General features: G+C 39.6%; 1 protein-coding gene across 6 annotated transcripts in view; it reads right to left on the reverse strand.

Moving 5' to 3' along the window:
• The window catches only part of CRPPA (CDP-L-ribitol pyrophosphorylase A), a 362,372-nt gene that overhangs the window by 132,524 nt on the left and 203,734 nt on the right, over positions 1–26,114 (reverse strand). For all 6 annotated transcript variants that reach the window (XM_044946504.2, XM_045166361.1, XM_025290931.3 and 3 more), the window contains one exon: positions 6,395–6,526. In XM_044946504.2, the coding sequence (XP_044802439.2) occupies positions 6,395–6,526 (132 nt within the window). The remainder of the gene's footprint in view (positions 1–6,394; positions 6,527–26,114) is intronic.

Below are 26,114 nucleotides of genomic sequence, written 5' to 3' on the forward strand. Positions count from 1 at the left end.
GATGGTCAACATATAACCCGACGCAGCCCGCACACGCCTCTAGTGTGTCCACTCTTTCATCCAACAAAGGCTTTAATGCAGAAGTTCTGACTGCATTTGTAAAAGTGCACTTTACAAATGGAGAATCCAAAGCCTAGGAAGCTTACGCGTATGTGCTAAGTCATTCAGTCATGTCCAACCCTTTGCAACCCCATGCACTGGGGTTCCAATCCTCTGTCCGTGGGATTCTCTAGGCTAGAATACTGGAGTGAGTTGCCAGGCCCTCCTCCACTAGAAAGCTTATATCCTTTGTTTAAGGTCTTATACCTAGTTTGTCAGTTAAAGGGGAAGATACTAGTTCAATTTAAGAAATAACCAGTTACAATAGCTTTTGGAAGCATTTTAACCATGAACCTGTGTCATCTCTAAAGCCCTGAGCATGTAAAATGCACAGATTTAATACAAAACTTATACAGATAATAATTTTATAGACTTTTCCAAATTCTTATCATAAAAGTTCATACGCAAAATAGTACTTAAAAATGTATAACTGCAGTAGACACCATATGGAAAGCCTACATAGAGACAAATACCAAGCTCATAAAGACAACTCATTAATGGTGCTCTGTCTGATTTCATTTCAATCCAAGACAAGACTCCATATGACATAGATGGGGCTGATATTGCAAAGTCAAGCAATGCCTGCCCTAACCATAACCCAGCTTTCATTTCTGTGCAATAGTGACTGCAGAGTAAAAAACCAAACTACATTTCCCCAGATTCTATAGTATCTAAATGCTATAGGTACTGTTATGTGTATGAAGAGACTTAGAATGTGAAAGTGGTGCCAGAAACAAAGAGACTATATCTAGGAAACCCTTTTCATTTCCTGGATCAGCTACAGTAGAATTTCTACCCATGGTTCATTCGCATATCATGTACCCAGAATCAGTAAAGGAAGGCATTTTTCTCAGCACAGTCCTACACTGTGGTTGAGCATGTCTGTCAACTGCCCTGCTCCTGGATACACAGTGCCCAATTTGGTTCTGTGACTCTTGAGAAATTCTATAACACTACAAAATACCTTTTAAAAATCTGTCTTGTAAACAATCAATGAAACATTTTTTTTTTTACAACTAATAATCTTTAACAATATAACTGCTCTATTATACCAAAAGTTTTTGAGTGTTTAGAACAGTAGTCATTAATGAACAAAGGGACCTGATTTCAGTTACCTGAGAAACCTTTTCAAATAGCCATTCTTCACTTACTTACCAAACGTAATCATCATTCTAGTCTACTATTGGCTAAACCTTACCTGCCTCCTGTGAAATCTGTATGCAGGTCAAGAAGCAACAGTGAAAACCAGACATGGAACAACAGACTGATTCCAAGTCTGGAAAGGAGTACGTCAAGGCTGTATATTGTCACCCTGCTTATTTAACTTATATGCAGAGTACATCATGAGAAACACTGGGCTGGAAGAAGCACAAGCTGGAATAAAGATTGCTGGGAGAAATATCAATAACCTCAGATACACAGATGACATCACCCTTATGGGAGAAAGCAAAGAGGAACTGAAAAGCCTCTTGATGAAAGTGAAGGAGGAGAGCGAAAAGGCTGGCTTAAAACTCAAAATTCAAAAAACTAAGATCATGGCATCTGGTCCCACCACTTCATGGCAAATAGATGGGGAAACAATGGAAACAGTGACAGGCTTTATTTTCTTGGGCTCCAAAATCACTGTGGACAGTGACTGCAGCCATGAAATTAAGACACTTGCTCCATAGAAGAAAAGCTTTGACAACCTAGACAGTGTTTTAAAGCAGAGACATTACTTTACTGAGAAAGGTCCATAGAGTCAAAGCTATGGTTTTTCCAGTAGTCATGTATGGATGTGAGAGCTGGACTATAAAGAAGGTAGAATGCTGAAGAATTGATGCTTTTGAACTGTGGTGTTGTAGAAGGCTCTTGGGAGTCTCTTGGACTGCAAGGAGATCAAAGCAGTCAATCCTAAAGGAAACCAACACTGAATATTCATTGGAATCTTCATTGGAAGGACTGATGCTAAAGCTGAAGCTCCAATACTCTGCCCACCTGATGCAAAGGGCCGACTCATTGGATAAGACTCTGATTCTGGGAAAGGTTGAAGACAGGAGGAGAAGGGGATAACAGAGGACAAGATGGTTGGATGGCACCAATGGACATGAATCTGGGCAAGCTCCAGGAGATGGTAAAGGACAAGGAAGTCTGGCATGCTGCAGTCCATGGGGTTACAGAGAGTCATACATGACTGAGTGACTGAACAACAAACACAGAAAGCCCTATGCTGCTGCTGCTGCTAAGTCGCTTCAGTCGTGTCCGACTCTGTGCGACCCCAGAGATGGCAGCCCAACAGGCTCCCCTGTCCCTGGGATTCTCCAGACAAGAACACTGGATTGAGTTGCCATTTCCTTCTCCAATGCATGAAAGTGAAAAGTGAAAGTGAAGTCGCTCAGTCGAGTCCGACTCTTAGCGACCCCATGGACTACAGCCTACCAGGCTCCTCCATCCATGGGATTTTCCAGGCAAGAGTACTGGAGTGGGGTGCCATTGCCTTCTCCGAGAAAGCCCTATACATGTGTGTAAAAGAACTCTGTACAAATGCAGAGGTTTAAGTATATCTTGTGTTTAAGTGAATTCCGGGAGTTGGTGATGGACAGGGAGGCCCGGTGTGCTGCGATTCATGGGGTCGCAAAGAGTCAGACATGAATGAGCGACTGATCTGATCTGATCTGTGTTTAAAAAGAAAAAAAAAAAAAATCTATGTAATTCTATTTAAATATAAGCACCTTGTACATCAACACTGTGAAGGTTTGGCCCAAAATCAAGACCATCTACATTACCAGAAGCATCACATACAAAACAAGGGAGGCTTTCTTTAAGCCAGAAAGAAAATATATATAACACAGATACAGAAAGTCAGTTCAGTATTCTGTCTTCCAAGTAGGGGCTCATTAACAAACCAAAGTGAAAGTGAAAGGGAAGTCGCTCAGTCGCGTCCGACTCTTTGCAACCCCATGGACAGTAGCCTACCAGGCTCCACCGTCCATGGGATTTTCCAGGCAAGAATATTGGAGTGGGCTGCCACAAAACCTACCCAAAGAAGAAGCACTTGATGCTAATGTTATAAAAACAAGTTTAAGAAATCTAGAAAGGTTTAACTGCTCAGAGGCTTAAAAGTATACATGATAACTACCTACAAAACACCTAATGGCTCGCACAGAATAAGATTTAGGGAACAAAGTCCAGTGTATGAATACTACGAAAAGTTGTGTCTCACAGCACCATGGAAAGCACAAAACAACAGTCTTCTCTAAACAGTGAACAGAAACTCCACTTTATACATCTTCATATCCTTGGTCTTTAGAGTGTCAAGTAGGCATCTGATGCTAGACGTTCTGCTTCAACTAAATGGGAAAATTAGTACAGAAATATAAAAAGACTGTGCAGGAGTAGTGGTTACTTATGGTGTATTTGTGAGCAGTGTTTCTCAAAGTGTCTTTTAGGGAACATGGAAGCAATGATGCTAAAGCTGAAACTCCGGTACTTTGGCCACCTCATGCGAAGAGTTGACTCATTGGAAAAGACCCTGATGCTGGGAGGGATTGGGGGCAGGAGGAGAGGGGGACGACACAGGATGAGATGGCTAGATGGCATCACCGACTCAATGGATGTGAGTTTGAGTGAACTCTGGGAGATGGTGATGGACAGGAAGGCCTGGCGCACTGCGATTCATGGGGTCACAAAGAGTCGGACATGACTAAGTGACTGAACTGAACTGAACTGCGTCCCATGATTTATCTATGGTTAAGTGTTACAGGAGAAATGGAAAATGGCATAGCCCTTGTTGCTAGTTTGAGGTTATGAAATGATAATCAGTATACTAAAGGTTCAAGAGAAGCCCTCATTAAAGGAGTCTATTCAACTCTATTCACTGCCACTTCCCCAATTTTTAAGCACAGCTCTTTTTCAAATGGCATATCTAACAAATATCCCAGGAGCTTTTGGAAATGCTCCTTAAGGTGGAATTATGCACTAGAAAATGTGTTGGGCAAAGAAGAGTCAATTCACATTTCTGTCTTTAAGGATAAAAGTAAATGCTACATTTTAAACATTCTCACATGCTTGAAACATGTCCATTATTATATTGTCAAGAAGAGACAAGCAAAGCTAAAGTAAGCTATCTTTGCATCCTAAAGTAACCAGAGACGGATCTTGAAGCCATTGCAGGACCATCTTTTTCTAAGTTACTTTTGGTAATTTAGCAGACAGCTGGCTTAGGAGATTCAAGTTTGCTTGAAACAGCAGTCAGATACTAAGCAGAGGGCTGCAAAGGTTCCTCCTTTTCAACGAGGCCATTTTTCCAATCAGGTACAGTCACATAAATACTCACTGGACTCTAGTTCATAAAAGTATAGAGCATGTCACATATGGGAAAATGAGTACTTTTTATGTAAACACTCTACAAGTGTTACCAAGTTTAGCACATAAAACAGAAGATAACCAATTATACCTGAAATTCAGAATAACAAATAAATTTTTGTGCAAATATGTCCCATGTAATATTTGGGACATACTTATGCTAAAAAATAATTTTTGTCTGAAATTTAATGTTCTATTTCATCTGGCAACCAGGCCCTCCCCTGGAATGCCAGCTACAGACCCTTTGTGCTTAGTCTAAGTCATAGGACAGAGAGTTCCAGAACTGTGTGCTCCACCATTCCCTGCTTGTAAGGTTTCCCTGAGTCATCTCTATTTCATATCTGCAAAGCACAGTATTAGTCATGAGCCTCCATGACACCCTCGCATGGCACAAGAGAGAGAACTGACTTATTCTTCCCACCACGGCAATCCAGAGTATAACCAAAGACAATACATTGAAGAGGAAACGTTCCTGAAGGAAGACACAGACCCGAGTTCTTATTCTTACTCTGCCAGTTTTATAACCTTGTGCAAGTACATGTAGCTCTTCAGGCCTCGGTTGTGCTGACTTCAGGAACCCTACAGGACTAACCTTTTACAATTCCACGATCCTAAGTGAACTAAACTTTGCCATGTCCTTGTGACCAACTGGAGGTCATGCCTGTCTATGTTGAAAACAGAGGAAACTACCTCAGAGTTAAAGAAAAACAAGGGATTGGCTAAAAGATGACCCTTACATTTAATTAAAATCCATTTGTTTCAAAAGACATGTTACTTTCAGGCTAACAAAGTCACCTTAAATATTTCATAAACAATATATGTTAGTCATCAACCATATAACTCTAAATACCTCTCATCCCCTGGACAGTCAGTACCAAATCACTTTTATTTCAGACCATGAAAAAAAAAAAGCAGTCGACTATTTTACTTCCCTGAGTTATTTGTGGTATACCTCTACTACTACTACTACTAAGTCGCTTCAGTCGTGTCTGACTCTGTGCAACCCCATAGATGGCAGCCCACCAGGCTCCCCCGTCCCTGGGATTCTCCAGGCAAGAACACTGGAGTGGGTTGCCATTTCCTTCTCCAACGCATGAAAGTGAAAAGTGAAAGTGAAGTCACTCAGTAGTGTCTGACCCTCAGTGACCCCCATGGACTGCAGCCTTCCAGGCTCCTCCGTCCATGGGATTTTCCAGGCAAGAGTACTGGAGTGGGGTACCATTGCCTTTAAGACACCATAAAGCATTCTGCTAGTTCCATAAAAGGTGTCTATGCACGACAAAGGGCAAATCCATTTTCTCTAACAGATTCTTGAAACAATTTGATTTAAATAGCATTTCTCTGCACAAAGAATCTCTAATGCTAATTCATTTTGCCTTCAGCTTAAGTAACTGTCTATTAAAAGACAGTGACAATAAGAGTTTTTCTTTAATTAAATACCATGCCCTCATGCAATCTGAATGCCAGCCACTACGTTCATGGGATTAAAATCTTGATTACCAACATCTTTAGAAAGCATCAAAGAAATAAATATATTAAATTATACAAACAGCTAACAGTCATGACCTTAGGGTTGCCAGCTAAACACAAAAGTCCAGTTAAATATGAAATTCGAATTTCAAACTCCAACACTGGGATGTACTCAAAATTAATATTTATTAGAAATTCAAATAACTGGGGATTCTACCTTTTGTTTCCATATTTGGCAATTCTATGTGGGCTACTCTGTATGAGGTATTTGCCAATTTTCATCTTTTTCCCCCCAGTCAAAACACTCATTTTTAATTCTTCCTTAGAGTCAAGAGTTTTCACCTGTTTCAGAACATGAATAGATAAATAATTTTCCAGCCTAAAATTTCATTAATATTTCTTTGCTTTTAACAAAATCAAGTTCCCACCAAAAAAAACTGTAGTCTACAGAACATACAATCTTACCAACATTTTTACCTACCTGTGGGAAATATATGAGAAGGCCAGATAATAAAATATTTCTTTTTTTCACTTCCTTGGCAAACTCTCTAATCTGCATTACCTTTTCCATTTTCTGACCAAATGGTACTGATTGATAATCAAGAAAATGTACCTGAAAAATATAAAAGGTAACAATTAGAATACCATTCACTTTTCCTTAATTAACATGATATTTAAAAAGCTCAAAACACATACAGAGAGAACAAGATGGCAGAGGAAAAGGTAGACGTGGAGTACATCTCCCTCCACGGATACATCAGGAATACACCTTCAGACTCAGAATTGCTTCAGCAGAACATCAGCTGAGAGCAGACAGGAGGACAATACCAGTGGAAAAGAATATATAGAGCCATGCAAAACTCAGTAGGATGAAGGAACTAGGGGGAAAAACAAGAGTGTTTGTAGGACTGGACCTGCCCTCAGCAGGTGGGGGAACTGAAGCAGGGGTCCCATCCCCACATCGGGGCAACTGTCTGAGTCAGAGGAGAAACATTTAAGGCTGGGAGTGAAGAAGCTGATCCCTGGCAGCCTAAATGGAATGAGAATCAGACAGTCCTTGCTGCAGCCATACATACCCTGGACAGGGACACAGGTTCCCTGGAAGGCACAGCAGCTAGGAGCTGGAGTTTAGGGATTGTGCAGCAATCCCAGGGCAAGGACTGCTGTTGACTTTGGAGAGAGGGATTGAGGGGAAGAGAAGGAGGAAATTGTGGTGGGAAATGCCTGTGGAGGAAAGCTGGGAAGTCATGGAAGCAAGGTGATACTGGTGAGTCACGCAAAGCAGGTGGAGCCATCACCACACCCTCTCTCTCCCCACACGCCAGCATCGGCAGCTGAACAAGAGCGAGGCTGGCGCATCAAACACCTGATGCATTGGACTACAAGGCAGGACCCCACCCAGGGTGCTGCTTTAAGTGACTGATGTGCTGATCTACAGACTAGGACCCCACGCAGGGGGGCCCTCTATGTGACTGACATGCCAAACAACAAAGAAGGACCCCAGGCAAGGGAGCCCTCTAAGTGCCTGAATGGGCAGAGCTACAGAGAAAGACTGGCCAAAGAGGCCTTCAGATTGCCAGCTACAAGAGGCTCGAAAAAAGACTCTGATGGGGCCATAACTCCTGCTATGGAGGCAGCCTATGTCCCTCCACACTTTGTGCTGCCAGGGTCCCTGCAAGCCAAGAAGCTGCAACCCCTTCATGCTCAACTCTCACTGGGGCAGAGCTGCCACAGGCGAAAAAGAAAATCTTGCGTCTATACACACAGGTCGCTTCGGTCGTGTCCAACTCTTTATGAAGCTGTAGACTGTGGCCTGCCAGGCTTCTCTGTCAGGGGGGTTCTCCAGGAGAGAATACTGGGGTGTACTGGCCAATACTGGTTGCCATACCCTTCTGAAGCACTATATTTCCTGCCGCCCCAGCCACCAACTCCCCTGAGTACCTGGTGCTGCCAGAACCCCTGCGACCCAAGCAGCTGCACCACCTCCACACCTGGGCCTCACAGGGGCAAACGCAAGTCCTCCAGAGCAGCCTCAGGAGCAAACCCCAGTGGCTGACCCACACACAGAGGTGAAAATAAAACCACAATTATAACTCAAGGGCAGGGTGGCTAAGGAAGAAGACCCAAAATCATTCCACCAGCTATATGAGCTGCAGATTAAATCAACACGATCAACTAGGCAGATTCTGTGTCTATGGAATATATAAAAGGACATTGAGAGCTCCCACAAAAGAAAATGCACTAGTTCTGATAGCTGTGGACATTGCAGGCAAGAACACACAGGAGTAGGACCAGATTAGAATCTGAGACGCCCCTACAGCAGGTACAGAGATCAGCAACAGTTGGAGGGCATCCTAGGGAGGTGAGGTGGACTGTGCTCCCAGTGAGGGAAAGGACTCTTGTCAGCAGAGACTCAAGAAAAACATTTATTATTCTTATGTTTTGATTTGTTCTGTAGATTCTTTCAGATTTTTCTTTTCTTTTTCTTTCCTTCCTCCCCACCATCTGTTGTAGTTGTTGATTTTATTGGCACTATGAAATCTAATTAAGCTTTTGAGCTTTATTTTTTTTTTTCCCTGAGTCACATTTTTTTTATTGTTGTTATAAAACTCTGCCTCTATAGTGGGCTTTTGCAGTTCTGTGGAGTTTTCCTTTTTTTTTTTTTTTCATTTTTCTTTTAAAAAATTTTTAAAACCTATCATTATTTTTTTCTGCATTTATTCTTTGTTTGCTTTTCTTACTGTTCTTTTCCCCTTCCAATTAACCTTTAATGTGTATAAATCTTCTTTATCTAGTTCTATTTAACTTTGCATATCTAGTCTTTCTGTCTTTTCTTTCTTTCCTTTCCTCTCAACATATTTGTTAGTTTTATTTCCATTGCTTTATTTCCCATTTGGCAACTTGCTTTAGTTCTGTTTTCCAGTTTGTGCTTTAGTTAGTTGTGTTCTTAACTGATAGATACAATTTTCGGTATCCTCTGTTTGCCAGGTCAATCTACTGTACTTTATTTTTGTTGGACTGTTTTGATTTTGCTTATGGGTATATATGTAAATGTGTATATTCAGTTACTTTTTATTGTTGTTATAAATCTCTGCCACTACATTGGGCTTCTACAATTCTGTGGAGTTTTCTTTTTCCTTTTTCTTTTTTTTCTTTCTTTTTCCTTTCTGTGAAAAGACAACCCTCAGAATGGGAGAAATTAATGGGAAATAAAACAATTGACAAAGGATTAATGTTCAAAATATACAAGCAGCTCATACAACTCAATACCAGAAAAACAAACAACCCAAACAAAAAGTGGGAAAAGACCTAAACAGACATTTCTCCAAAGAAGACATACAGATGGCTAACAAACATTTGAAAAGATGTTCAACACTGCTCAGTATTAGAGAAATGCAAATCAAAACCACAATGAGATATCACCTAACATTGGTCAGAATGGCCATCATCAAAAAGTCCATAAACAATAAATGCTGGAGAGGGTGTGGAGAAAAGGAACACTCTTGCACTGTGTGGGAATGTAAATTGATACAGCCACTATGGAAGGTGGTATGGAGATTCCTTAAAAACCTAGGAATAAAACCATCATATGACCCAGCAATCCCACTCCTAGGCATACACCCTGAGGCAACCAAAACTGAAAAATACACATGTATCCCATTCTTCATTGCAGCACTGTTTACAATAGCTAGAACATGGAAGCAACCTAGATGTCCATCGACGGATGAATGGACAAAGAAGTTGTGGTACATATACACAATGGAATATTCAGATCAGTCGCTCACTCTTGTCCGACTCTTTGCGATCCCATGAATCGCAGCACGCCAGGCCTCCCTGTCCATCACCAACTCCCGGAGTTCACTCAGATGCACGTCCATCGAGTCAGTGATGCCATCCAGCCATCTCATCCTCTATCATCCCCTTCTCCTCTTGCCTCCAATCCCTCCCAGCATCAGAGTCTTTTCCAATGAGTCAACTCTTCGCATGAGGTGGCCAAAGTACTGGAGTTTCAGCTTTAGCATCATTCCTTCCAAAGAAATGCCAGGGCTGATCTCCTTCAGAATGGACTGGTTGGATCTCCTTGCAGTCCAAGGGACTCTCAAGAGTCTTCTCCAACACCACAGTTCAAAAGCATCAATTCTTCGGTGCTCAGCCTTCTTCACAGTCCAACTCTCACATCCATACATGACCACAGGAAAAACCATAGCCTTGACTAGACGGACCTTTGTTGGCAAAGTAATGTCTCTGCTTTTCAATATGCTATCTAGGTTGGTCATTAGTTTCCATCCAAGGAGTAAGTGTCTTTTAATTTCATGGCTGCAGTCACCATCTGCAGTGATTTTGGAGCCCCCAAAAAATAGTCTGACACTGTTTTCACTGTTTCCCCATCTATTTCCCATGAAGTGATGGGACCGGATGCCATGATCTTTGTTTTCTGAATGTTGAGCCTTAAGCCAACTTTTTCACTCTCCACTTTCACTTTCATCAAGAGGCTTTTGAGTTCCTCTTCACTTTCTGCCATAAGGGTGGTGTTATCTGCATATCTGAGATTATTGATATTTCTCCTGGCAATCTTGATTCCAGCTTGTGTTTCTTCCAGTCCAGCGTTTCTCATGATGTACTCTGCATATAAGTTAAATAAGCAGGGTGACAATATACAGCCTTGACAAACTCCTTTTCCTATTTGGAACCAGTCTGTTGTTCCATGTCCAGTTCTAACTGTTGCTTCCTGACCTGCATAGAGACTTCTCAAGAGGCAGGTCAGGTGGTCTGGTATTCCCATCTCTTTCAGACTTTCCCACAGTCTATTGTGATCCACACAGTCAAAGGCTTTGGCATAGTCAATAAAGCAGAAATAGACGTTTTTCTGGAATTCTCTTGCTTTTTCCATGATCCAGCGGATGTTGGCAATTTGATCTCTGGTTCCTCTGCCTTTTCTAAATCCAGCTTGAACATCTGGAAGTTCATGGTTTATGTATTATTGAAGCCTGGCTTGGAGAATTTTGCACACTACCTTACTAGCGTGTGAGATCAGTGCAGTTGTGCAGTAGTATGAATGTTCTTTGGCGTTGCCTTTCTTTGGGATTGGAATGAAAACTGACGTTTTCCAGTCCTGTGGCCACTGCTGAGTTTTCCAAATTTGCTGGCATATTGAGTGCATCACTTTCACAGCATCATCTTTCAGAATTTGGAATAGCTCAACTGGAATTCTATCACCTCCACTAGCTTTGTTCATAGTGATGGAATATTACTCAGCCATAAAAAGGAACGCCTTTGAGTCAGTTCTAATGAGGTGGATGAACCTAGAACCTATTATACAGAGTTAAGTAAGTCAGAAAGAGAAAGATAAATATCGTTCTAAAGCATATATACAGAATCTAGAAAAATGGTACTGAAGAATTTACTTACAGGGTTGCAGTGGAGAAACAGACATAGAGAATAGACTTATGGCCATGGGGAGAGGGGAGGAGAGGGTGAGATGTATGGAGAGAGTAACGTGGAAACTTACATTACCATATGTAAAATAGATAGCCAACGGGAATTTGCCGTATGGCTCAGGAAACTCAAACAGGGGTTCTGTATCAACCTAGAGGGGTGGGATGGGGAGGGAGATAGGAGTGAAGTTCAAAAGGGAGGGGATATATGTATACCTATGGCTGATTCATGTTGAGGTTTGACAGAAAACAACAAAATTCTGTAAAGCAATTATCCTTCAATAAAAAATCAATAAATTTATTTAAATAAATAAAAAATACAATTAAATATTGCAATTATTTTTATCAATTTATATTAACTTCTAGTTAATTGTTTCCAGTGATAAATACTTAATAAAATGAATCATTCTTTATAAACACAGAAGTAGTAAACACTCACTAACAAATATAAAATGCTATTTCCATTTGTGCCAGAGTCAATGCGTAAAGACTATATAGTTATATCAAGCCATTCACCTTTCTTCATAATTTGTAATTTGAAACTAGACAAGCCAGAAATAAATGAATCCATAAGAAATTACCACTATTAATAAAATTCAAGGGACTTATCCAAGTACATAAAGGTTTTAGAAGAATCCCTTTCAAAGTAATAATTGGAATTTAACAAATAATCATCTACTTCTTAAAGTAAATCCAGAAGAATTTTATATAGAATTCTTTTAGCTGTGTTAGTGTTTTTTCTTGAAATTGCTTAAATAACTATTTTTTAAGCATTATTTTTCATTTAAATTTAAGGTCTCAGGTGATTTGTGCTCTTCTCATCAAAGTATTGAGGTGATACAGTACTATCTTTCATGGGACATAAAAACCAAAACCACAATAGCTTCAAACGAAGCTATTTAAAATAAAAATGCACATATACAATTAGCATAAAGAAATATATGTATTCCTTTGCAACATCAAATTTTTAAAACTCAAGAATTATTTGTTCAATTATGTGTTTATTAACTAGAAGCATTTTAAAATAGACTCCACCTTGTATACTAATACTAATCCCTTATACCAATCATGTACTAATCCCTTTCTCTCTGTTCACTAATATGGAAATGTGCTCTTTGAAAAATCAGACAACAAAACACCTTATTATGTTCTTTCTATAAAACAAAAGAGTGAGTTTTTTCACCCATTATATTTCATTTTGCTCTTCCAGGGAAAATTACTTTTATTCCATTTTTAAATTATGAGATAATGTGCAATGCATATTAATTTAATAGAAAGTCAATAACTTTCTTGGAACTTTTCATTACCTATTTATTGTTGTTCTTTAGTCGTTAAGGCATGTCTGACTCTCTGGAGACCCTATGGACTGCAGGCTGCCAGGCTTGCCTGTCCATGGAGTTTCCCAGGCAAGAATACTGGAGTGGGTTGCCATTTCCTTCTCCAGGGGATCTTCCTGACTCAGGGATCAAGCCAGCATCTCCTGCATTGACAAGCGACATCCTTTACCACTAAGCCAACAGAGGAGCATTATATATAGTCAGCTGAAAATGTTTAGCTGCTTCCTCTTAAAATCTAAGGTTACAATAAAGACTTTTTCCTTAAAAATGTTTGATTCATTAAGAAACTAAAAGAACAGACAATTATGTAAAGTTTAAAAATAAAATAAAATTAAAAAAATAAATAAAAGAACAGACAGAATAAAAGCAAAATAAAATAAAAATTTAAATGTTTGGTTCATATACACAATGGAATATTACTCTGCTATAAAAAGGAATAAAATTGAGTGCATTGTAGTGAGGTATATTATCCTAGAGTCTGTCATACAGAGTGAAGTAAGTCAGGAAGAGAAAAATAAATATTGTATAATGCATATATATATGGAATCTAGAAAAATGATATAAACGAACCTATCTGCATGGCACGAATAGAGACACAGATGTAGAAAAGAGACTTGTGGACACAGTGGGGTAAGGACAGGGTGGGGTGAGCTGCGAGAGCAGCACTGACCTAGATACAGTACCATGTGTAACGCGGAGAGCTAGCGGGAAGCTGCTGCTCACAGCTTCCCGCTAGGGAACGCAGGGATCCCAGTCTGGCACACTGTGACAGCCGAGAGGTGTGGGATGGGGGAAGCGGGAGGGAAGCTCACGAGGGAGGGGACATGTGTACATCTATAGCTGATTCATGTTGTTGTAGAGCAGAAACCAACACAACATAGTAAAGCAATTATCCTCCAATTAAAAATAAAATTTTAAAAAATGTTTAGAAGAAGAAAAGCGGAAAGAAAAAGTTTCAAGTTTTTCTATCTGCTGAATAACTGAAGAAAAGACCGTGCAAGCCTGAAAGCCTGGACTCACCTTCTCCTAAGTTCTGCTTCCTTTAAAACTTATGAAAGTAAAACTTCAGGTGTTTTCCCAGGCAACATCACTTACAGGAACTCCTGACTAATGAACCACACACAGGCTGGAAGAATTGTGAATGAACTAACACTAGATTCTCCTTCCAAATAATTTGCAGCCAGGCATCCCCTAGCTAGGACCTGGAAGCTAATGACTATCAGCAACTGCAAAAGATGTCAGTCCCTGTTTTTAGCTTTGTTGTTGTTGCCATTGTTCAGCTGCCAAATCATGTTCAACTCTTTGTGACCCCATGGACTGCAGCACACCAGGCCTCCCTGTTCACCACCATCTCCTGAAGTTTGCCCAAGTTCACATCCATTGAATCGGTGATGCCATCCAACCATCTCATCTTCTGTTACCCCCTTCTCCTCCTGCCCTCAATCCTTCCCAACATCAGAGTATTTTCACATCAGGCAGCTAAAGTATTGGAGCTTCAGCATCAATCCTTCCAATGAATGTTCAGGGCTGATTTTCTTTTGGACTGACTGGTTTGATCTCCTTGCTGTCCAAGTGACTCTCAAGAGCTTAAGTCTTCTAAAAGGATGGCTCCCATACCACCTCTGGAATCACCTTCCCTCACTCTGGAGAAGCCAAGGTAGAGGGAGAAGTGGGTAAAGAAAAGCTGCCCCTAAACTAACGAGAGATGATAAGCTCAGGAGCTAAGGCAGAGGCCATGCCCACCTCTGTCCTGTCTTTCCCCCTGCCCTGCAGTCTCTCACAAAGTTGATAAAACTAGAGCTATATAGTTTGACTAGAGCTATAAGGCTTCTAGTCTTATGAGTTTTATGTATCTAGCTGAGCCTAAAATTGCTGTGTACTTGCTACAAAAAGCAGGCTAATTCCCTCAGATTGAGGCAGTTTTGGAAACTGCAGTCATGGTATGGATCTGAAGCCAGGAGGATGAAGAGTCTCTCCGGAGCCCGTAAGGCCAGATCACTATACAGCCCCCTACCAGCTGGACTAGCAAACAACACTGCTACTGAAAGTTAAAAGCCTCACAGGACTATTTAACTTTTCAACTGTGCAATTATCTGCACTAGTCAGATACAATGAAATGCCACAGGCCACCAAGCCCAACACACTTCAGGTGAATGGAATGCCCTAGAATTTTGCAGTACATAACCTGGGCAACCCTACTGCCAGCCTAGATTGACAGCCACACAGACACACATTTCTTGTGTAATACAAGTCTGCTGACAAATTTTGAATTCAGAAAAATCTCACACTAATGTAAGAAAACTGGGTGGTAGGGAGAGAGTTTGTGTAAAAATAGCACAAGGAGCAGAAAAGACAAGAGCAGTACAATTGGTAATTATAGCTTGCATAGAAACATAAAATGCACAGAAATGAAAGAGTGGAAATGCTGACAACACATTAATTAGAGAAGGAATCATGACTATGATACAACTGGGACTGGACATCTGCACCAGGAAACTGCCATTAGAGTTGGCCCAGGAGGAAACGCATGCTGCCAGGACCTGGGGAACCTCGATGGGAAGTCAGAGCTGGGAGCACGTGCTCATTTTTAATTTTCCTAAGACAGTGTCGTAAAAGACAGTCTAAAATTAATTTATAAAATACCAGTTAATTATATTAATAATTAATTATAAAAGTAAATGATAGGACTTCCCTGGTAGTCCAGTGGTTAAGAATCTGCCCACCAATGCAAGGGACACAGGTTGGATCCCTGCTCCGGTAAGATTCCACATGCTGCAGAACAGCTCAGCCAGTGTGCCATAACTACTGAGCCTGAGCTTCAGGGACCAGAAGCTTCAACTGCTGAGCCCATGTGCGCAACCTCTGAAGCTCTCATGCCCTAGAGCTTGTGCTCAGCAACGAGAGAGGCCACTGCGATGTGAAGCCCACACACTGCACATGGAGAGTCTCCCCACTCCCCTCAACTAGAGAAAGCTGGAGCAGCAACAAACACCCGGCACAGCCAAAAATAAATAATTTTTTTTAAAAAGGAAATTATAACTTCCGCAATGAAAAAGATATAAAAACTAAAACTCTAGACAAGAACATATTATATTGTAATGAAAACATTCAATAAATAAAGTGTGCTGAGTCTGGTTTTTTTGTTTTTTTGTTTTTTTTTGAGGACAGAAAGTAGAGACCTTACATTTGGTTAACTTAAAGCTAATTATGTATATTAAAAATTAATGCTATTTAATTAAAGCTATATATAATTATATCTTATAGTTTCCCAACCTGCAGAGTGACTAAAGGATTATCTGTATCAATGCAGCAAAGCATAGGAGCAAAGTCAAGTAGCAAACAAAATGACTGGCCAACATCAATAGCCAAAAAAATAAGCTTGTAGAAAGAATCCCAAATATAAAAATAAAAGATAAATGTAATACTTTTAACTATTTCTTAAGTAAGAGATTTATCATATTGCTTTTTAAAGAAAAATCTAACTCTAGGCTGGTTAAAATATAAATGTCTAATGAAAACTAGCCTGAAAGTATGTATTTTACAGTTACAATAGTTTTCATTAGACATTCATGTATGTGCTAGTATGAAAAACTGGAATGCAAATGCTACCAAAAATGAAGGTTGTATCAATATAACACGATATCACAAGGTTTAAGATTAAAAAAAACATTAATACAGATAAAGAAAAACAGCACATACTAAAAGCAAAACATAATAATCATAACTTTATTACTAAGAAAATAGATTTTAATACACAAAGCAAACAAATGACTGAATAATGAGAAAACAATATCCAAATCCATAAACACGGGAGAATATCTGACTGCATGTCTCTCAGAAACTAACTTATCAGACAAAAATTTTTTCATGTCAAAAGGCTTCTGCAGAAGGTAGGTTGAGGGTATTTCCTTTTCCTTTCAAGGTTATTGTTTTACTTTTTGTGGCTGCTTTTATCTAAGAGAAGTTGCACATGAGCTGATACTACTTCACATTAAATGGACCAAACTTTCTTATTTACTGATCAGATAAAAGCTAATTTTTCTTACAGAAACAGATGTTGCAGCAGAAAACATCTAGGTTGAAGTGAAGGCTATGGTACATGTACAATGATTTTTAAAAGTCCTTATCAAGTCATGAGATTCTAAACTAGGAATGGAAGACTTTCAACCCCAGCCATTGGTCTGTAAGATTCAACATACCCTAGCTCCTTGAAAACAAAAAATGTTAACACTTAAATAAATCAGTAGGCCTAAACTGTTCACCAGAGATTCCATGAAATTAAGGAAAAAGTGCATGAAAAATGAGCTCTGGGCGAACTATCTATATACCAACAAACTGCCTATGGATCCCACTGTTAACCTAAAATAAAGATGGCGACCTGGCAAATCCCACAGACAGAGGAGCCTGGTGGACTACAGTCCGTGGGGTCACCAAAGAGTCAGACACAACTTAGCAACTAAACAACAACGATGGGTTATTTTGCTTGGGCTCAGAAGAAAACTGTGAGTTGGGGTCTGTAACCATGGTGAGTCACATGCAAGTTCCCACACAAGAAAAGGAGAAGGCTTTTACTGAGGGAAAAGGAAGTTGGAGGGCTTCCTCTTCTGGGAGAAGAGTTCATGGCTTTCCATTCACTGAGTCCAATCAGGAAAGGAGTGTTTCTTCTCCCTGTTGGCCTCTGCTACAAACTCAGGCCATGAGTACTCTCTCTTCTCACCTCCTAACTCTTTTTAGTAGAGGTTTATGGAAGGCTGCAGTCCATGGGGTCGCTGAGGGTCGGACACGACTGAGCGACTTCACTTTCACTTTTCACTTTCATGCATTGGAGAAGGAAATGGCAATCCACTCCAGTGTTCTTGCCTGGAGAATCCCAGGGATGAGGGAGCCCAGTGGGCTCCCGTCTACGGGGTCACACAGAGTCGGACATGACTGAAGTGACTTAGCAGTAGCAGTATGTTTTATAGAGGTTATTCCCTTCATGAATCTCAGCCTTGTCCTGGCAAAGGCGTTTGCATAACTCAATGAAGCGATAAGCCATGCGATGCAGCATCACCCAAGATGGATGAGTCATAATAAAGAGTTCTGACAAAACATGGTCCACTGGAGAAGGGAATGGCAAACCACACAAATATTTTTGCCACAAGAACCCCATGAACAGTACAATAAGATAAGACAAAAAGACATAACACTGGAAGATGAGCCCCCCAAAGTCAGAAGGTGTTCACGATGCTAATGGGGAAGAGAGGAAAGTAATTACTAACAGCTCCAGAAAGAATGAAGCCACTGGACCAAAGTGGAAACAATGCTCAGTTGTGTAGGTGTCTGGCGGTGATCCAATGCTGTAAAGGACCCTATTGCATAAGAACCTGGTATGTTATGTCCATGAATCAAGTAAACTGCACATGGTCAAGCGGGAGATGGCAAGAGTCAACATCCACATCTTAGGAATCAGTGAACTAAAATTGATGAGAATGGACAAATTTAATTCAGATGACCATTATATCTACTACTATGGGAAAGAATCCCTCAGAAGAGATGAAGTAATCCTCATAGTCAACAAGAGTCCAAAATGCAGTAATTGGATACAATCTAAAGGAGAAAGAATGACCCCAGTTTGTTTCCAAGGCAACTCATTGAATATCACAGTAATCCAAGTCTATGCTCCAAACACTAATGCAGAAGTTGAAGTTGAACAGTTCTATGAAGACCTCCAAGATCTGCTAGAACTAATAATGAACAAAGATGTTCTTTCATGATAGTGGATTGGGGTGCAAAAGTAGGAAGCCAAGAGATATCTGGAATAACAGGCATGTTTGGCCTTGAATACAAAAATGAAGGCTGAAAGTTTTGTCAAGAGCATATGCTGGTCATAGCAAACACCTCTTTCAACAACACAAGAGACAATTCTACACATGGACATCACCAGATGGTCAATACTGAAATCAGATTTGATTATATTCTTTGCAACAGAAGATGGAGAATTTCTATACAGTCAGCAAAAACAAGACCTGGATCTATCTGATTGTGGCTCAGATCATGAGCTCCTTATTGCAAAATTCAGGCTGAAACTGAAGTAAGTAGAAAACCATAGGCCATTCAGGTATGACCTAAATCAAATCCCTTATGATTATACACTGGAGGTGACAAATAGATTCAAGGGATTAGATCTGGTAGACAGAGTGCCTGAAGAACTATGGACAGAGGTTTGGAACACTGTACAGGAATCAGTGACCAAAGCCATACCAAAGAAAAAGAAATGCAAGAAGTCAAAGTGGTTGTCTGAGGAGGCATTACACATAGCTGATGAAAGAAGAGAAACAAAAAGCAAGGGGGATAGGGGAAGACATACCCAACTGAATGCAGAGTTCCAGAGAATAGGAAGGAGAAATAAGAAGGCCTTCTTCAAAGAAAAGTGCAAAGTAGAAGAAAACAATAGAATGGAAAGCCTAGAGATCTCTTCAAGAAAACTGTGGATCTATCAAGGCAACATTTCATGCAAGGATGGAGATAATAATGGACAGAAATATCAAGGATCTAACAGAAGCAGGAGAGATTAAGAAGAGGTGGCAAGATTCACATAAGAATTCTACAAAAAGGTTGTAATGACCCAGATAACCACAATGGTGTCGTCACTCACCTAGAGCCAGACATCCTGGAGTATGAAGTCAAGTGAGCCTTAGGAAGCATTACTACCAGCAAAGCAAGAGGAGGCGATAGAATTTCAGCTGATCTACTGAAAATCCTAAAAGATGATACTATTAAAATGCTGCAGTTAATATGCCAACAAATTTGGAAAACTCAGTCATGGCCACAGGACTGGAAAAGGTCACTTTTCATTTCAATGCCAAAGAAGGGGCAATGCCAAAGACTGTTCAAACTACCATTGCTCTCATTTTCCACGCTAGCAAGGTAATGCTCAAAATCCTTCAAGTTAGGCTTCAACAGTACATGAACAGAGAACTTTCAGATGTACAAGCTCAGTTAGAAAAGGCAGAGGAACCAGAAATCAAATTGCCAACATTCACTGGATCATAGAGAAAGCAAGGGAATTCCAGAAAAACATCTACTTCTGTTTCAGTGACTATGTTAAAGCCTTTGACTGTGTGGATCATAACCAACTGTGGAAAATTCTTCAAGAGATGGGAATACCAGACCACATTACCCGCATCCTGAGAAACCTGTAAGCAGGTCAAGAAGCAAGAGTTAGAATTGGACATGGGACAATGGACTGGTTCAAAACTGAGAAAACATACGTCAAGACTGTATATTGTCACCCTGCTTATTTAACTTATTTGCAGAGTACATCATGCGAAATACTGGACTGGATGAATCCCAAGCTGGATTCAAGATTCCCGGGAGAAATATCAATAACCTCAGATATGCAAATACTACAACTCTAATGGCAGAAAGGGCAGAGGAACTAAAGAGCGTCTTGATGAGGGTGAAAAAGGAGAGTGAAAAAGCTGTCTTAAAACTCAACATTCAAAAAACTAAGATCATGGTATCCAGTTCCATCACTTCATGTCAAATAAATGGGAAAAACTAAAAGCAATAACAGATTTATTTTCCGGGGCTCCAAAGTCACTGGATGGTGACTGCAGCCACGAAATTAAAAGATGCTTGCTCCTTGGAATGAAAACTATGACAAATGTAGACAGTTTATTAGAGAACAGAGACATCACTTTGCCAACAAGGGTCCATATACTCAAAGCTATGGCTTTTCCAGTAGTCATGGCTATGAGAGATGGACCATAAAGAAGTGTGTCAAAGAATTGTGGTGCTGGAAAGATTCTTGAGAGTCCCTTGGACTGCAAGGAGATCAAACCAGTGAATCCTAAAGGAAATCAAGCCTGAATATTCATTGGAAAGACTAATGCTGAAGCTGAAGCTCCCATACTTTGGCCACCTAATGCAAAGACTCTTTGGAAAAGACCCTGATGCTGGGAAAGATTGAAGGCAAAGGGAGAAGAGGCAGCAGAGGATAAAATGGTTAGATAGCATTACCAACTCAATGGACATGCATCTGAGCAAACTTCGGGAGATACTGAAGGACAGGTAAGCCTGGCATTTTGCAGTCCATGGGGTCACATTGAGCTGGACATGACTTAGGACTGAACAACAACAAACCATGTACTTAAATTACAGGGCAACTTTAAGATATGAAGTAGTAAAACATAGGAGAAAAACACAGCTCCTTTCCTGAATACTTACTATGTGCTAAACATGTCAGTTTTAAAGGATAAGATAAGGATATTGACCTTGTTGTTGTTCAGATGCTAAGTTGTGTCTGACTCTTTGTGACCCCATGGACTGCAGCAAACCAGGCCTCCCTGTCCTTCACCATCTCCTAGAGTTTGCTGAAACTCATGTCCATGGAGCTGGTGATGCCATCCAACCACCTCATTCTCTGTTGCTTCCTTCTCTGCATGTCAGAAATCTTTCCCAGCATCAGGGTCTTTTCCAGTAAGTCAGCTGCTCACATCAGGTGGCCAAAGTATTGGAGCTTCAACTTCAGTCCTTCCAATGAATATTCAGGATTGATTTCCTTTAGGATTGACTGGTGTGATCTCCTTGCTATCCAAGGAACTCTCAAGAATCTTCTCTAGCACCACAGTTTAAAAGCATCAATTCTTTGGTGTACAGCCTTCTTTACGGGCCAACTCTCACATCCATACATGACTACTGAAAAAACCATAGCTTTGACTCTACAGACCTTTGTTGGCAAAGTGACATCTCTGCTTTTTAACACTCAGTCTAGTTTTGGCATAGCTTTTCTTCCAAGAATCAGGCATCTTTTAATTTCATGGCTGCAGTCACCATCAGCAGTGATTTTCAGGTTGACAAAATTTGAGCACAAAGAAATAGGATGCATCTCAAAATTCTCTTTCACCACGTGAGAAAACCTGATGGCATCATGAAAACCAGAAGATAATCTCCAGCAGATACACTTCCTAACACCAATAACATAAAATTTAAGCATATACATAACACTCTGCTACTAATTTTGAATTCTAAAATACACCAGCTACTAATGAGGTCCAGAAAAACATTCAGTTGCTACAATGCAATCACTTTTAATTTTAAAAATAGGGCAGATTTCTACAACTGCAGTATAAGGCTGAAAAATGGTCATGATAACTGGAGAAATATAAATGTTTTGCCTTCATAAAACAAACTCACAGTTTGGACAGGCTTGTATCCACTGAAATACAGCAGAACATTTTATCTAGGTCGAGTTCTGCAAATGTGCTTAAACTTCCACCAAGGAAATATTCTTTGGTCTCTTCTTGAACCATTCACTTACTTACCACATTTAAATTATAGTAAGAACAATATTAACCAGTGAGGATGCCATTTCTAAATGTTCTTTTTCATTTATACATAACAAAGATAAGGCTGTCTTCCTATCCCCCACCCAAAATAAAATGTAATTTCATCTTTTATTTTTTTAAGGTAGCAAATTCACTGCTATAAAATAGTAAATTGCTTAAACATTTAACATGTGGGTAACTTCATGGCTTTGTGGGTGGGCGAGATTTCTGGCACTTAGAGTTTAGTTTTTGCCTCTTTGCTTCATGTCATCTACATTCAGTTCTACATATGCTTCATATTTGTCTTAGAAACCATTTAATAAACCCCTGGTCCCGGTGAACTCCAATTACTTTTTTATATTTTCAACTGTGAGTTTTCACTTGTCTCTGAGGACAGGTACATTAACTAAAGGACAACAGTTAATATCATGTACAATACTCTTTAAAACATCAGGAATGCTCCATGACATCACATTTAACACTTCTATCTCATTTCAGAGTCCATGTTCACAGGAAGGCCTGAGAAGGGAGTTGGGATATGTGGTAGAAGAGGAAACAGATTCTTTGTTTATTTGACTAAGAAAAAAGTTAATTTGTGGAGCTCAAGTATATATCAAAGTAACACATTGCTTAATGGCCACCAAAGTAGAAGGAAGGTTGGTCAAAATTAAAGTTCTGGTAATTATCAAATAATTGAGTTAGAAATAATTGGTAGATAGAAAGAGGTTCCTTGAATCCACACAATAGATACTACAAAATTATCAACATATGTGTACTTACAGAAAAGTAAATTGTGTGAATGAAGTCCAACATCTTCAAAACATCACTTTTCAAAAGAAATATGAGGGAAATCTAATAACCAATAAAACTAGCCAATATGATACAGATCAAAGTGAGAGTTTATCTTATGGATTAGGAAAAAAAAACCCAAAACTTCAGAAAAACTTTCATCTCACTTCAACTACTTATGAACTACGTGAATTCTATTAATGAAAATTACTTTAATTTAATAAATTGTACTTATAAAAAGAAAAAAGAACAAGTTTTTAATAATGAATCACTTCATTTTAGAATAAATTTAAATCAATGCCACGATGAAATTCAAGTCATAATTCTGATGAATAGAAACTAATTAAGTTTTAAGCTATCATGGAAATTCAGAGCAAATGCCTAATAACTTATTTGTAAATCTTAATAAAATAGCAGCAAAGCTAGTAGGTTGGGAAATAATGGCATTTAAAAAGTGGTAGTAAATAAAATAAAATAGTACTTTGCATTAAAACACTAACTATATAAGAAGTTTCAAAATTCTAATGATTCAATGAATTAAAAAGTAAATGAGTTTTATATTATCAGTAAATATTTTATATTTGTGTACCATTTTTTTCATATCCTTATTTAAAAAGATCAAAGTAATGGAATAAGAACCTCATGTTTTAAGCAGTCAATATAAAAACCCAGTATAACTTTAAAACATTTAAAAAATCATAAAATGAACATTTTTTCAGATTATTTCACAAGATTGATTTTCTTCTAAGGATATAATTCTGTCACTGCTGTATTATGTTTCAATCATCCGAAGCATTATATACAACTACAATTAACTTAAGTAACATCTATATCATCTGTAACAAATTCTAAGAACCAAAAGTTAAAAGCAATCATAATATGAAGGACTGATTTGTTTAGCTAGTATTCTCTGAAGCATTTAACTCTTCATTTATTTATTGATATATTTTTCTGTTGGAGAAAACTGAGAAAAATTGACAGAAAATAAAAATCACTGAAGAAGTTAAACAAAGAAGGTATGTGATTTCACTGAGTATAGTACATTATCTTTATACATTTTAGTGTCTTGTCAAAATTTCATCTTACATGGTAAAATTTATTACTGCTTAAGCAACAATTATTTTTAAGACTGTCTGCAGGCCACTTAGATCAGCATTTTCTGATTTTTTAAGAAGTTATTTTTGGAGTTCACAAGTAAAGGCACCCTATGCATTGGGGTAAACCACTACAAAAGTCCATCATAATACTTTGAATTTGGAAGAATAACTGATTCTGTTTTCATTTGCCTACACTTTTAAGTGAAAATGTCAAGGCAAGTTCAAGTCAATAAACATTTCTGAATGCCTACACAAGCTGTCTTGAAAAGGGAGCACACGAGTGTAAAGGAAGAATTCCAAGAGGAAATATTGTCACTCATACTTTATGGATAATAGGAGTCAAGCAGGGACTAGAAAAATGGTCTCTCAGGTAGAAAAACTCACCAGGGTGAACAGAGATGCGTCAGGTAACATGGTACTGTACAGAACTAGAGTAGCTCAGATTATCTAAGGGCAAACTGCTCAGTGAAGGAAGAAGAATCAGGATGCCAAAATTAAGCAAGAGCCAGACCAGACTAAGGCTGTATGATCTGACTGAGTTTTGTCCAAGAGGGGGTGAGGAGCATCTGGAAGGTTCAGCTAATGATGGGATTCAGGGCAGGTCACCCCTTGACATACTGATTGTTATGAATTAAAGTTACTTGAGAAGCAATGGGTACAGGACACTCTGACCCTCCTCTACGTCCCCCTGAAAGCGGGACATCACTTTCCCGGGCAGAACCTACCTTCCCTGCACCAGGAGGTAGAAAGACACTCTCACAGGCAGAGACGGGGATTCAGGGCCCACGGGCTCTGCTTCGTGCTTTCACTCATTAGTACTCAAGACTCTTTCTTTGTCTAGTCAGTTCTTCATAAATGTATTACTATTAATTTTTTGTCTAAAAGGGCATATCAACAGCCTGCATTGATCACTCTTGAGACCCTTCTACATAAAAAATTAATTTTTTTCCTTCTGCTAATCTGCCTTGTGTCAAATATTAGACCAGGCAAAAGAATCTATAAGGATACAGGGAAAAAAATTTCCTTCCTGACAAGGAGAGTCTGTAGGTTTGCAATGAGCACCAAAGAATTGATGCTTTTGAACTGTGGTGTTGGAGAAGACTTTTGAGAGTCCCTTGGACTGCAAGGAGATCCAACCAGTCCATTCTGAAGGAGATCAGCCCTGGGATTTCTTTGGAAGGAATGATGCTAAAGCTGAAACTCCAGTACTTTGGCCACCTCATGCAAAGAGTTGACTCATTGGAAAAGACTCTGATGCTGGGAGGGATTGGGGGCAGGAGGAGAAGGGGACGACAGAGGATGAGATGGCTGGATGGCATCACTGACTCAATGGACGTGAGTCTGAGTGAACTCTGGGAGTTGGTGATGGACAGGGAGGCCTGGTGTGCTGTGATTCATGGGGTTGCAAAGAATCGGACACGACTGAGTGACTGAACTGAACTGAATGTTAGCTATGATGAGGTCAAAACTGAAAACAAAAGAGACACTTTTGGGAGGGGCAGTTCTTGAAGGGAAGAAGATGAATTCAAACTTTTTAAACATCATGCACTTAACATTTTGCACACATCAAAGTGAAGGAATAATGAAGATTAGATGCAAAAACGTAGGAATTGGCACATAAGTAATACTTTACATCATGAGACTTGGTGACCAGACCCAGAGAGTATATGTCTAGTAAAGAAAGTGATGCATGTTAAGTCACTTCAATTGTATCTGATTGTGACCCCATGGACCATAGCCCACCAGGCTCCTCTGTCCATAGGATTCGCCAGACAACAATACTGGATAGGTTGCCCTTCCCTCCTCCAGGGGATCTTCCTGACCTGGGGATCAAACCCGCATCTCTTACATCTCCTGCATTAGCAGGTGGATTCTTTACCACTAGCACCACCTGGAAAGCCCCATTAAAGAAAGTCAAACAGCTATTTTTCATAAAGGTACTAAGTAACGGTGGCAAATAGATCATTTCAGATTGAAAATATAAGCCAAAGTTCAAGAAACTATAGCCCATGGGTCTCCAGCCTCCTGCCTGTTTTCTGTGAATGAAGCTTTACAGAAACACAGCCACACCCATTCTTTGACCTCTCTGTCAAATATCTATGGCACTATGTCTATGGCTGCTTTTGCACTACAGCAGAGTGGAGTGGTTGCAACCAAGACCACAGGGGTCCAGTGTTCTTGCCTGAAGAATTCCATGGACAGAAGAGCCTGGCAGGCTACAGTTCATGGGGT

Source organism: Bubalus bubalis, chromosome 8, assembly GCF_019923935.1.
Source record: "Bubalus bubalis isolate 160015118507 breed Murrah chromosome 8, NDDB_SH_1, whole genome shotgun sequence".
NCBI classification, from domain to species: domain Eukaryota; kingdom Metazoa; phylum Chordata; class Mammalia; order Artiodactyla; family Bovidae; genus Bubalus; species Bubalus bubalis.